Source organism: Oreochromis aureus, linkage group 8, assembly GCF_013358895.1.
Source record: "Oreochromis aureus strain Israel breed Guangdong linkage group 8, ZZ_aureus, whole genome shotgun sequence".
Lineage (NCBI taxonomy): Eukaryota > Metazoa > Chordata > Actinopteri > Cichliformes > Cichlidae > Oreochromis > Oreochromis aureus.
The window spans coordinates 30,188,351-30,201,708 of NC_052949.1; the positions used below are offsets into that span (position 1 = coordinate 30,188,351).

Here is a 13,358-nt window from a genome sequence, read left to right on the forward strand (position 1 = left end):
GTATTAGATCTCAAACAGTGTAGAATCCTGTTTTTGTTGCAGTAACCTATGGTAGTGCAAGAAATAGAAAACACTGTCAGTATTTCACTGGAATCTGCTCGATTCTTCAGACTGAAGCACTTTGAAGATAAACTCACTTGATGTTATTTTGTATTAACCTGCCTCAGAGGTGCTGGAGTGTGGGTCAGTGCAGGACTCTTAATACTGTGCCATCAGGGTGGTGGTGTTACAACTGTCTGCAAACTGCACACCAATCTCTGAGTGAAGGGCTCAGTAGTGCTTCACTCAACAACATCATACCAGCCAGAGCACACACAAAGCTGCAGCAATGAAAATGTAAAGGCCATTACGAGTCGCACTACTTTAGTCTGCCATAGAGTGCACAAATAAGCTGACACCAAAGATGAAAGTTGTGTTACTCTTAGTTAAGAAGATACATGATCCCTGCAAGAAACCTGCTGCAAGCACAAACTGTCCCAAAGGCGGTCTTGATATTTAGATGTATTACAACTTTGCAAAAAAAACACAAAAAACAGAACCAACAACAACTGTAACAATGTTGCAACAGTTAGTACTCATGTAAAAATGGCAACTTTTTCAGTATTCTGGTGTCATCCCAGTGCCAGAGTCTCTTGTTAAAGATAAAATGCTAAAGTACTTTGCATGACAACAAAATACTGTAATAATTACAATATTGCAATATACTGCAATATTACACATGAGAAGCTTGGGTTGAACCACAACAGTCTCAGCTGTTAATGTGATTTGGTGCTTTATAACTAAAATGAAAAAGGTCTGTAGAGTTTTGTGATCATGTCTTTCATCATTTTGGTCCTTTTGCCTCGACAAGTTGTGTCCACAGGCAGATATATGAACATCTGGCAAAGCACTAAACATTTGTCTTTGTGTTTGTTTCTCTACAGATGTGTACCTGTGGTGGGAGGCATCTGTCAGGCTTGGAGAGCTGAGCTCTGGATGGTGTTTCTGGTTCTGGTACAGGAATGGTGTGGCCAGAGTGCATGAGTGTAGTCAGGTGCCTCAGACTACTGGGCAGGTGGCTCTTCAGACTCAGTGACACCTTTCTACAGCGTCTCCAAGTTGATCGTTCAGAGGCTGCAGCTTTCCACGTGTTGGGGTTGGGGTGATACATTTTCACTACATGGCCAACGTGTGCATTTCCATTTCATCAGGTGTGCATGGCAGGGACTGCTGCTCTTTCCAGGATGGTGTTGTTTGTTTAGGATGACTGCCCGTGTTCTTTGCATTTCATCACACAAAGGTTATTATAGTGTCTCTATCACCCATGTTTTTGTACAGTGTGACTACGCTGGCATCCTTCTTGTGGCACGGCCACTTCTCTCTAGCATTTCTCCAGGACTTCATGCTGCTTGGTAATGAGGGTTCCTGTGCAGCACTTCATCCAGGCTGGTGCACTGTTGAGCTTCTCCAACGCAGCAGATACTCAGTGGTATTCAGCGCATGTTCAGTGACAATATTCTCTCTGGCACGCGGCTCAGAGTAGTGTTCACCCCAGCCCTCCATCTTTGTCTCTGATCCTGAATTATCTCACCGTTTATAGATTTCAAAGAGATGATTTTCCTCTGATTCCTTCAAACATTGTCCTGATTTTGCCTGTGTCAGCACCAATCTGTGTCTGACAGCAGAGTTGCAGCCAGTAGTCACTGGTGCATTGCCAAGAGCTAAGCTGCACCTTGTTGTGAGCAGCACAGAGGATCTGAAGGTTCGGGTTGCTGAGGGTAGGCCTCGTTTGCAGTGAGCGCTTGTCTCAAGGATGGTCTTCAACGATGTTCATAGGTGCACTTGGGTAATCATTAAGTTTGTAATCACTTTATCATATCCTATCATTTGTCTGGAAGCATCTGGTGGAGGTCCAGAAGACCTTCAGCTATCACCTCAGGAGGAGCTTCAACGACATTCCAAGATTAGCTGGGGACACTAAGTCCAAGTGGACCAAAATCTGCGCCTCCATTGGGTTAGGGTTAGTCGCACCGCACCGTCTGCATTTAATGAAGAGGTGACGGATAAAAGTGGACCAAATCCTCCGTCTCCAGGTTGCGTGGGCTCTGTGTTAGAGGATGGGTGAAGAGCTGACTCATTTGAAAAGAGCTGAGAGTAAAGCTTCTGCACCTGCATACGCTCAGAAGGAGCCAGTTGAGGCGGTTTGGCATTCAAAAAGGCTCCCTCCTCGACAACATCTATGTAAAGTGTTTTGGGTGTGTCCAGCCTGAAGACCCGAAAGCGGACCAAAGACACACTACAGATATCAGGTGTCTCTGCTGGGTTACAAATGCTCGTGTCCCCCGAGAAGAGCTGGAGAAGGTGGTCTGGGCATCTCTGATGACCTCTGCTGACCTCTGATGACCTGGGCCAATAAGTGAAAGAAACTGGATTGGATAGTACTATTATTACTATTGCTGCCATCTTCCCCTCACTTTGCCCATCCTTGTCTCAACAGTGATACTGAACAATGACATTAATCTCTCAGTTTCTGTCTCTCTTTCCTCACCTCTTCTCTCCCCCCCCGCCTCTGTCTCCCTTCCGACCAGTGTCCCTGTGGCTGCTGGCGACACTAGTATTGATGTAAGCGCTGTTTTCTCTCATTAATTTATCAGCTCAGTAGAGGAGGGGGGCCTCAGCAGGGCGAGATAATGGCTTCCATTTGGCCAAGGTCAACAGTCAACACATTCCTCAGTCGTTCAAATATAACCACACATTAACTTGTGTCACCAATACCACACACACACACACACACACACAGCTAATAGACTGTTAGTGAGCTGTCCTGCCTGTCTATGACTGTTTCATCCTGTTAAAGAGGTAATATAAAGTCCCACATATGAAAAACAGCCAAATATCAGAGTAGTTACCTTCAGATAGCAGCTACATACAGACAGCAAACCTTACCTCATCAATACTACATGATCCTTCCTGTCTGTGCATCGCTCATGTTTGAGTCTGAGAGATCAAAGTTGTTTCCAAATGTTTTATGATCATGATGAGGTTACAGTCACGTTCTGTTGGTGAACATTTCCAGCATTTTTCACTACAGTGTTACTGCTTAGTTTCAAATTATTCAAATTATACCTATCACAGTCATTGGATTTTATTTTTCTACATAACGTGTTAGGACAAAAACAAGCAGTGTGTGTGTGTGTGTGTGTGTGTGTGTGTGTGTGTGTGTGTGTGCGTGTGTGTGTGTGTGTGTGTGTGTGTGTGTGTGTGTGTGTGTGTGTGTGTGTGTGTGTGTGTGAATTGACCAGATCAGATGGGCACTTTGGAATCAGTCAGCTATCTTCTGAACATTTCACCCACCAACTGTTTGTGCTATTTGTCCAAATGTTGACTTTACCCTGCACAATTTGTGAACCATTACACAATACAGGGGCTGAGATCAATCAGTGTGCTCTTGGTTTGAGTATAGTCTTGTACGGTGAGGCCGTTGAACCTCAGCAATGGTAATGCAGCTCAAGTATGGCTACAAGAGCAATGACCTCTCCTTCCAAATATCGCACAGGGTTAAGAAAAATGTTAGATTTCCCAGAATACGTTTTCATTTCAATTCCCGATTGGTGTTAAGTAATCTATTATATGAACTAGTACTGTGAATGTATTGTATGACTATCAATCCACCCTTCCTGCTATCTCTCTGCTGCCCCCGCGGTTCTGAGGGTTCACTCAATCATTAACCTAATCTACTCACTGAAAAAGTCCCACTCATGCTGTTTGCATGAGAGTTTGACGATAAGCTATTTGAAGTTGAATGTGGTGATGGGACAACAATTGACAAGGACTAAACTGTTTGATAATCTTTGGCTGCGTTTGATTCCTCAGAGATTCTGAAACTGGAAATGGCAGCGATTCGCTTTTTAGCTTCAAAATCAAACATTTGTATTTCCTTTAAAAATTCAAATTAAAAGGTGCTTTGTCAGCCCTCACAAATCTCAGTTTTAGCTGCTAGCTGAAAGTGCTGACACATTTTTCACATCATGAAATAAAAACTATGACTAATCTAGAATCCTCTATAAAGTCCAACAACTGGTCCCAGATCTCCAAAGTGTTAAACATAGGCCTGATATTTTCCTTTTTTTTTAAAAAAAAACTTTCACATTTGTTTTCTGTTTTTTTTTTTTAAATGAAAGATGGTTTTACGGTTTTTGCAGATTTTGTTTATTTTCTCTTGCTCTCTATTTTTAAAATCACACAGAGCAGTGTGACTGTAATTCAGTGACTTCATGCACGCACAGGGAATCTTAATGTACCTCCTCACATTTACTACTGATAGTAAAGGCAGTTATCATTCATTATCACTGAGTGATTACACACTTTGATGATCTTCGACAAGACAGCTTGAAAAAGTTGAAGCTCTTCCTTTTTAGCTCAGCTGTTCTTCAGTTCAGATACGACGCGAGTGTTTTTGTCCCTAAATATTTTATAAACCCATACATTTGGATGCATTTTAGATATAACAACACATTCAATTTTTTTTGCTTTATTTAAGTTAAAATTAAAATTCTGATTTTCCATGAATGTAACAGCAATATTAAACCAATATTAATAAAATATTACTGAAGGCAGTGAAGAAACGCTCCATTTATTCAAGTCAGATTTGAAATGCACTATTTTTATGTTTATCATGTTGTGTTGGTACCTTCATCTACAGTCTGCTTTTTTCTGCGTTTTTTAATCGCCACTGATTTCCACACTGTAGTAAAAGAATTAGAGCTGGTGGTTAGAACCAACACAGCCACACATCTAACACATCATAATGTTCGGTAATATGGCTGCTGCAGTTTTATGAGATAAACTTTTAACCAATTAAAAAAGAATATGTGAAAATAACTTCGAGAACTCAAACAAAAGGAAAAAGTCTCAGATCTCCAGGTACACACAAAGACTCCCACGTTGGATATAAACATGTGCAAAATATATTTCAGGCTTAATGTATAACAGACACAATATGACGTCTGTATGAAGTTTATTTTATAATTATGCAGTACAGCTCAGCATTTAAATGCGACGTATTTCATGTTGATCGCACTTTTACTCGCAGTGATTCTTTATTAAATGTACTTTTGTTAAAGGTCCAAATATCACTGAATGACTGAGTTTGAAAATGAACAGAGAGCTTTGGTTCTTGTTGTTTTGGATTTTCTGTGATTATTTGGACTAATTATAATTCTTGCTGCTTTTTAACGGATCTTTCACACATTGCTCGATTGTATGTCTACATTTATTCTCATCCGCAGGAGGGAAACTCCAGAAAGTGGATCTTGTTCATCTGGATGTGGGAGAAAAGCTTCATTTACAATGTTTAATTTTCAGACAGCAGAGATAAGAGTTCACAGGTCAGCTGAGCTGCATCGAAAACGTTTAGATTGATTGTCATAAAATAGTTTATTAGACATCAGACAAAACTGAATTTGCGCTACATTGATTATTTAATAAAATGTCACATAAAACACACACACACACACACACACACACACACACACACACACACACACACACACACACACGCCGACACACGCAAAACAAAAAGAACTAAAAAACACGCTATAAAAACACGTATATGCTACAGTACAGAGAAACTGATCTACAGGCATACTATTCATCTGAAGAACATCTCTCTCTCTCTCACACACACACACACACACACACACACACACACACACACACACACACACACACACACACACACACACACACACACACAAACAAACAAACACAGTCACAGAACATTACGCATATCTACACAGGTTCAACAAAGAAGACAGTTCTGATGAAAGGCACTCTGGACGCGGGTTTGAGGGGCTGACTTGTCTTAGTATTACATCAGGAACCAGTCTATCAATCTGCAAGTCACCAGGCTGGAGGAGGAGGAGGAGGAAGGAGTTACAGCGACCCGACAGTCGAGGACGCATGAGAGCTTCAGTGTCCGAGGCAGTTTCTTTATGGAGCCTGTGTTTCAGAACTGGGAGTTTAGTGTGAAGTCCTCGTCGTCCTCTATGTCCAGTTCCTGGTCTGTGTCGTCTGACACGTCAGAGTCCAGCTCTGTGTGGGCCTGCTGTGAGGACACACAGTGTCCCGCCTGCGCCAACTCGGGAGCCGAGCCTGGCTGTCTCTGCTCCTGGTTCTGGATTCCGGCAGCCTCCATCATCTCATCTCCTTTCTTACCTCTGGAACTGTTATCCTCCACCTCCCTCTTAGGATTCTCCTGATGAAAGCGAACCCCGTGGATTAGGAGACGGGTACGAGTGTATTTTATATGAATGAGTCAAAGCAGTGAAAGGAAGGTAGGGCGACATCAGTCACCGCTGCTCACCTGTTTTAGTCTTCGCCACTTCGCACGTCGATTTTGGAACCAGGTTTTAACCTGAAAGGAAATGTTCAAAAAAAAAAAGAGAAAGAAATGAATGATCTTCCTTCTTTAAATATTAAAACTATGAAAGGATGTTTCTTATACGCAAACACGTCCGTAAGATTTCTAGCGTCAATTAAAAATTCGGTTGGTCCGCTATGTTCATGTGGAAATTCATTCTGGATCAAGGCCACGTTTAATCAAATCAGCACGCTGCTCAAATATTACACACACACAAAAACCCATCGGTAATATTTACTTGCAATTCGCTACAAATTTCAACCATTCGCAGCCAGTAAATAGTTTTCTAGTAATGAAGTAGCAAAATCTAGTATTATGCTACATTTCAAAAACTTCATAAATGTATAAAAGTGTTTCATCGAAAATTGCGAAAATCCTCCAGAGATCCTTCCAAACAGATGCAGGCCATTTCAGCACGTATGTGTGAACCAGAGAGGGCTCAGCTCACCTGTCTCTCGCTGAGCTGCAGCATCTTGGCCAGGCGTTTCCTCTCCGGAGGTGACAGGTACTTCTGCGTCTCAAACTTCTTCTCCAGCTCGATGGTCTGGTCGTTGGAGAAGCGCACCTGGCCGCCTTTTCTCTTGTGTAAGGGCCGCTGGATGAACGGCGTCCACAGCAGAGGCTTCCCTGTGGAGAGATCCCACAGAATGCACCGTGTTTCAAATAAATGAAATAAAACGAAATATTTATTTTGGCTATGACAAACGTGCGAAACGTCGAAAAAATAGCTACAGTATATAAACCTTACTGCTGCCATCTAACATGAAACGAATTCTGTGCTTTCCGAGTTATTCCATAGTACATAAACAAAAACACGCTAGTACGCGACATAAACACGGTACATTTGTACTGCGTTATATTAGGCCCACTGACGGCATTTTCACTCAAATTCACGCGTTTGAACTCTTGCGATAAATGAAGTATTATCCACATGACAATATTACTAGAAGGCCAACAACACCAGTCTCGGTAAGGCAGACAACACATTTCAAACATTTTCATTAAAAGCTCCTGAGCTGACGGCACCAGCCTATACGCAGACATGCGCAGTGCAGAGACATCGAAAAATCATAACTATTCGGTAACAGCGAAAAAATATATATTTTTTGTCGGTGATAGACTCTGTGGCCTCTCCCTGTCACTCCTATCACAGACAGCTGAGGACTTCAATGTGGAAAATTTTGAGACTTTATTATTTTTTAGGGTTAATCATCATCATCATCATCATCATTATTATTACTATTATCATTACTATTATTATTATGTAACAAATTGTAATGAAGAATTTCTGATGGACAGGACATAAACAGGAAGAAAAAGTGGAGACTATTAGTTACTAAATAGTGGGAAATGGGTGGGATTAAATAAACTTGCGCTTCTTTCTACTGCACTTTGAACATGTAAGTTATTTATAATTATTATTGTTTTGTTTGTTTGTCTCTTTTTTCTCTGTTGTTGTTATAATATTTAACATGTTCAAAATAAATATTTCATACAAATACAAATTATTATTATTATTATGATTATTATGATGTTTTATGTGTTTGTTGTTTTACACCGGTGCTGATTTTAATGAGGCTCAAAATCTCCAAAAGTCTCGATGTGCTTTTCAAAGTTTACCTACACTAAAACTCTAATGGAAATGAACATAATTCCTAATTTACAGCGGATTAATGAGGGGAAAGGATCGGTGCTGTTGAAGAGATTTATTGGAGCGAAAGGCCGCTGGGTGTAATCAGAGGTGTTTTTGTCCTGTCTGCTTTCCTCCCCGGGTAATGGCCGGGAACAAACAACGGCAGCCTGCAGCCTGCTGCGAGCTGTCTTTTCAGGAAGGTCGTGACAGTGAAAACTATGGCCAAATATCCGCTTCATGTGCTTCCTGCTTTGCGGTGTGATTATAGGCAATGGCATCCACCAACAGACACTCCTGTGCTCAGCTCTGACACAATATGAATGTTTGTGGTCGAAACTGCTGTCAAAGACCTTCTTATTGCTGCGCTTTTCCTAAGGAAGTTAGCCAATCCAGCCCCATGAGACACTGAGCGAAAATACAAGTACAGGAAAGATTGAGTAAAAATCAATTTGTGGCAAAAATGAAGGAAATGACATAAAATGAAACATTTTCACTGAATATGCTTTAAGTTGACGTGTGAGAAGTTTGTGTTTGTGCCTTTTACGCTCGGCTAATAAAGATCTGTGAAACTTTTAGAAGCAGCTCGCACTGAAATGATATGCGCTAATTCGTTATAATTGTGGTAATTAAGCACGCGCACTTCTGTTTGAAATATTTCGCACTCACAGTTTTTGTTGACTTTGTGTTACTTTGTAACCATTTCTGCCGTTTGAGCTCACAGCGGCCTGCAGACATAGTCTCATCAAATCAGAGTATTAACCTGATCACTATAAATAGATGCACAGATGTGGCGGTTAAGATAACTCGTTAATAACAGTTTCATGAAACTGTGAGTGACGGAGATCGGAACATAACCGGGCCTGAAAGCGCGCACACAGCGGGCTGCTTAAAATATCCAGAGGTGTGCGCGCTATTTATAGAGCACAGCATTTTTAATCCGCTGTTCGAGAAGACATATCATACGAGTTGATTACAGATGATTGTAGGTGCTGAAACCAATCATTGTTCTCCTCGGGCAATCTCAGTTCGTGCTTGTTTGTCGTCAGTCTGAAAGGTCAGCTCAGTTGGGAGGACAAGACTGTAGCTGCTGTTAGGGGGACTTTATCTTTCTCATAAGTCCCCATTAGCTCTCTGTTTGCCTTATTTTCTTCTCGCCGCCAACCATAAAGAAAGTCAGCCACATCCTCGCGAGCCCGGCAGAGGAAGTGCAACAATATGTGAAAAACGGATCCCGGGCTATCAGAGGCCGAGTGTTTCCTGAATATGTCTGTATTGAGGATGTCGATAAAATAATCAGCAGCGTGCAGCGGGCTCCCGAGGAAGCGGCTGGCCGGGGTGAGACAGGAAAACATTTAACAGCTTCTGAAACCAGATTTACTCCTATCGACAGGCTCACGGCTTCCGCTATGAACGGAAAAAGGCCCGGCTTGTTCAGCAGCAAACAGTCAGACGGTCCGCTTGTCACACTATACTTAAGAGGACCATCACTTCTGGCCTCTAACACGGCACACAGCGTGTGTGATGGGTTCAAGCACCCCGTGAACATCATGTAAAGCAGCTTTCACGGCTCCATACTCACACAGCCGATTTGTAACGAGCCCACAATATCAAGATCGGCTTGTTTCATGTCGGCCGCTCCTCCAGCCACCGCCACTATTACTAATACTACTAATGATAATTATCATAATGATAAAAAAAAAAAACTTGGTAAGCTCATGTTCAGTCAATACCCTAGAAAAAAATAACCTAACTACTTGGTGCTCAAAAGTATATGACACACACACACACGCACACACACACGCACAGCAGTGAAATAACAAGTGATTTAGGGCCTGGCTATGTTTTAGTCACTGGCTGACTCGGTCCTCTGATGTTTCAGAACAATGGGAGTCAGGAAAACGAGTCAAGGTTGCCATGCACCTCCCTATCACCACCAGCAGCAGCACACTGAATGGATATGCCTGCTGCTATTGTGGCCCCAAATACGTCTGTCACAATAACAATGTGACTCATGTGTGCGTGGTCGGGCATCATGCACAAATGTTCTTGTGAGACCAAAATGAGCTGAAGGCTTCGCAAAGACGCACAAAGTGTGTCCTCGACTCTAAAGTGTGTTTAAGAGGAGCAGTGCAAGTGGAGATGATCTTGAGTTCGACATGCATGACCAAGCGTGATGCTTATGCAAAAATGGTTTCGTTGGGACTGAAACGAAGCTTGTGAAGACATTAAAGTTTTCATGCAAAGAGCAAAAAGTTGTCTTACTGCCACATCATCCAAGTTTATATGTTGCCGCGAACAGATTTCAGGTTCACTTAAATTGTCACTGAGGGATATAATGTCCAATAATATATGATTTATTTGTTTTTTTATAATGCAAATTGTGAATATATGAGCTTAACTATTTTAAGGGTCCTGATTTCCAGTGAAATAAAACCAGCAGTGCAGACTTGAGGAACTGAGTTTAACTGGCGCATTTCCACACAGGAAAACAAGAAACGTGATGCTGGCTGTCTGATGGCAAGACAGAAGAAAAGGAGAAAATGCCCTGTAGGATATGTTTGCTAAAAAATGATAAGACAAATATCAGTGATGCAAATGAAATGGAACTCACCGAGAGGGTCGTGCCTGAGCAGCGCCTGTGCGTACTCCCCCATGGAGCGGTGGTGTTGCTGGTGAAATGGGTAAAAGGAGCCGGTGAAAGCCCCCGCCGAGGCGTACGTCGCCGTCAGCGCAGCGTGGTGCGACAGCGCAGGGTGGATCGGCGTGGGTTCATAGATCGGGGTTCGGTACGGCGAGATCAAACTTTTGAAGGACGAGTTGGGAGACGGGAGAGTCGGTGTGGGGATGACCGGAGTGGAGCAGGAAGATGAAGACGTTGGCGATGAAGAATAGGACGGAGATGTGGAGGTGGTGGTGGAGGTCCTCCCCAGAATGTCCTCGATGTAGAAGGGGGTCGGGTGTGCCGGCTGAATTGGGGTCGGTGCGTAAAGCGGGACGCTCATGATGCCGATCACCGCTGCTGCGCACTGGATCCAAACTAGGGGAGAGCTTCGCGTCTTTAGTCCCGCAGCCTTCCTCTTTCTATCACAGCAACTTTTTTATGAGCCGCGCTAACCTCGGCTCAGCCAGTCCCGAAACACAACGACCAGAGCCTGTTTCCGAGCTGCTCAGGAGACCGTTACACTGTTTTGGTGTCCATCAGGTTGCGGTGCTGAGGAGCTGCCACTCTGTTCAACTGTTGCTGCTGTTATCTGTCTGCAGCCGAAGGAGGGAGGAGATAAGTGGACGGCCAACTTCCTGCAGGTGGCCGGCGGCCGTTTCTGATTGGCTTGCACGCAGCTCTTAACGAGCCCCACAGTGATCGGATGACAGGAGAGGGGAGATAATTGTGTTTCAGAAGAATCGGCCCGACGCAAACAGGTAATCAGAAAACAGACGAATGTAATGGAACAGAGCCGGCACTGATAGTAGCTGGGTCTCAAAATGCAAATACGGGACCAGCTCACACTTCAGCCTCCTCAGTCACACTCCCAAGAGTGTACACCGCCCATACTGTTGGACTTGAGTAAAAGTCACACTCCTACTCAGTTCAAAAAGAGTTTGCATTTAAATTTACCCAAAGTACCTCAATCAAAACTTGCATGCAAAATCATATTACTGGATCATTAATGAGTGTGAACATCCGTTTATTGTCGCAGTATCTGCATACTGCTGGCAATGCTGCGTCATATATGTATTAGCACAGTGATATGTGTAACTTGGCACAATAAGAAATAAACAAGGTTTTCACATAAATGGTATGGAGTCGTGCTTTATAACATACACAATACAGTAGTACATGCACTGTTACACAGGAGGAGCGTTACAGTGTTTTCGTGATATTCTCTGTTAGCAGCTCTCAGATGATTTAATGGCAACTTTTTCAGGATATTTTGCATTAGACCCGGGCTTTCAAATTGATAAGTGTGATTTGGTTTTGAAATGATAGTTTTCACCGGTTTTGCTCCAGGAAGTATCGTGTCACAAGTCAGCGGATTGGCCCACGAGGGTAGCTGTCCAAACTGTTTATGTTCTCCCAGCCAGAGATCCGAATCATTGCTTTATGCAAAAAGACATTCCCCGTGGTTTGGCACCACGCTGAAGTAAGACAGTTAGGCAAAGAGCGCGATGATGCACTTGTTTGAATAACATTTCTTTGTGAACATAGCCGGGTTCTTGCGGTCTGTAAATGGTTTGTTCAACATTGTTTTTAAAAATGTTGAATTAGCAGCTCTCAGATGTAAACTCCACGTGAACACACAAAGCTGGAAGAGTACAGACAGCACGCAGCGCTGGTTTTATACCTGCACACACCTTTGTCTAATCAAACAGGCCGCAGCCATATCTTTAACAGTGTAATTAGAGGCGGACTGCGATCCACGGCCCCAACGGTGCAGCTCAATCAAGTGGGATTAACTCGTGATTTGAATGTTTGGAGTTTTCCTGTGAAATCCACTCTGGGATCAGATAGCAATAAACGCTCGTGTATGTAACGGCTCACTAAGTGGGTGGATGTCCCTTCACGCGTTAAACAATAACCGGAGACTTCTGCTTTAGTTACAGCGGGGCCCAGCTGCACGCGCGGAGGGCCTCGCGACATTTTATCGTCACACGAGTTCATTAATCGTCGCTGGTAACGGCGTCACACCTGGGAGCTGGACGAAGGCTTTTATCTGCTCGCTCCCCGAAACGAGCCGCTGGCTCGATTTCCTGGCGCGCGCCCCCGTCTGCCAACTTTCTAACGGCTGTAATTTAGATAAAGTGGGCTCTGAGAGCAAACAGCGCTGTAAGCAGCCTTTAAGACATCAAAGAAATCCCCAAAACGGCTAATATTTGGACTGAGACAATCATTGCAGCTCATTGATCCGGCCAGCCTCCCGTGGCGTCAGACTCCCGGCCAAAAACCGCTGATAACTCGAGTGAGCCGCCCCCCGGCAGCTGGCGCCATATATCTGCCTTTGTCAGTTCAAGCCACTCACACAGTCTCCTCCTCACGAGTCAACATTATCCCAATTATCAAAAGCATCGGGATGTTCCCGGCCTTCCTTTGTTCCAGTTTGGAATTACCGAGGAAACGGTAACAATGAGAAACAGCACAGAGCATGCGCTGGACGGAAATAAAGCAGCAGGGCTGGTGAGGCCTGGGCACATACAGGTGATACTCGGAAAATTAGAATAAGCCTAACCATGCATATGCACTCTGTACTTGGTTTGGGCCCCTTTTGCATGAATTACTGCCTCAATGCAGCGTGGCATGGATGCGATCAGCTGTGGCACTGCTGAGGT

General features: G+C 43.5%; 1 protein-coding gene across 1 annotated transcript; it reads right to left on the minus strand.

Moving 5' to 3' along the window:
- Nucleotides 1-5,396: 5,396 nt before the first annotated feature.
- On the minus strand, nucleotides 5,397-13,358 carry hhex (hematopoietically expressed homeobox). The gene is made up of 4 exons (XM_031739636.2): nucleotides 10,645-13,358; nucleotides 6,849-7,027; nucleotides 6,344-6,394; nucleotides 5,397-6,235 (listed from the first exon to the last, which is right to left on the minus strand). The coding sequence occupies exons 1-4, from the start codon at nucleotides 11,033-11,035 to the stop codon at nucleotides 5,987-5,989; spliced, it is 870 nt and encodes a 289-aa protein (XP_031595496.1). The 5' UTR covers nucleotides 11,036-13,358; the 3' UTR covers nucleotides 5,397-5,986.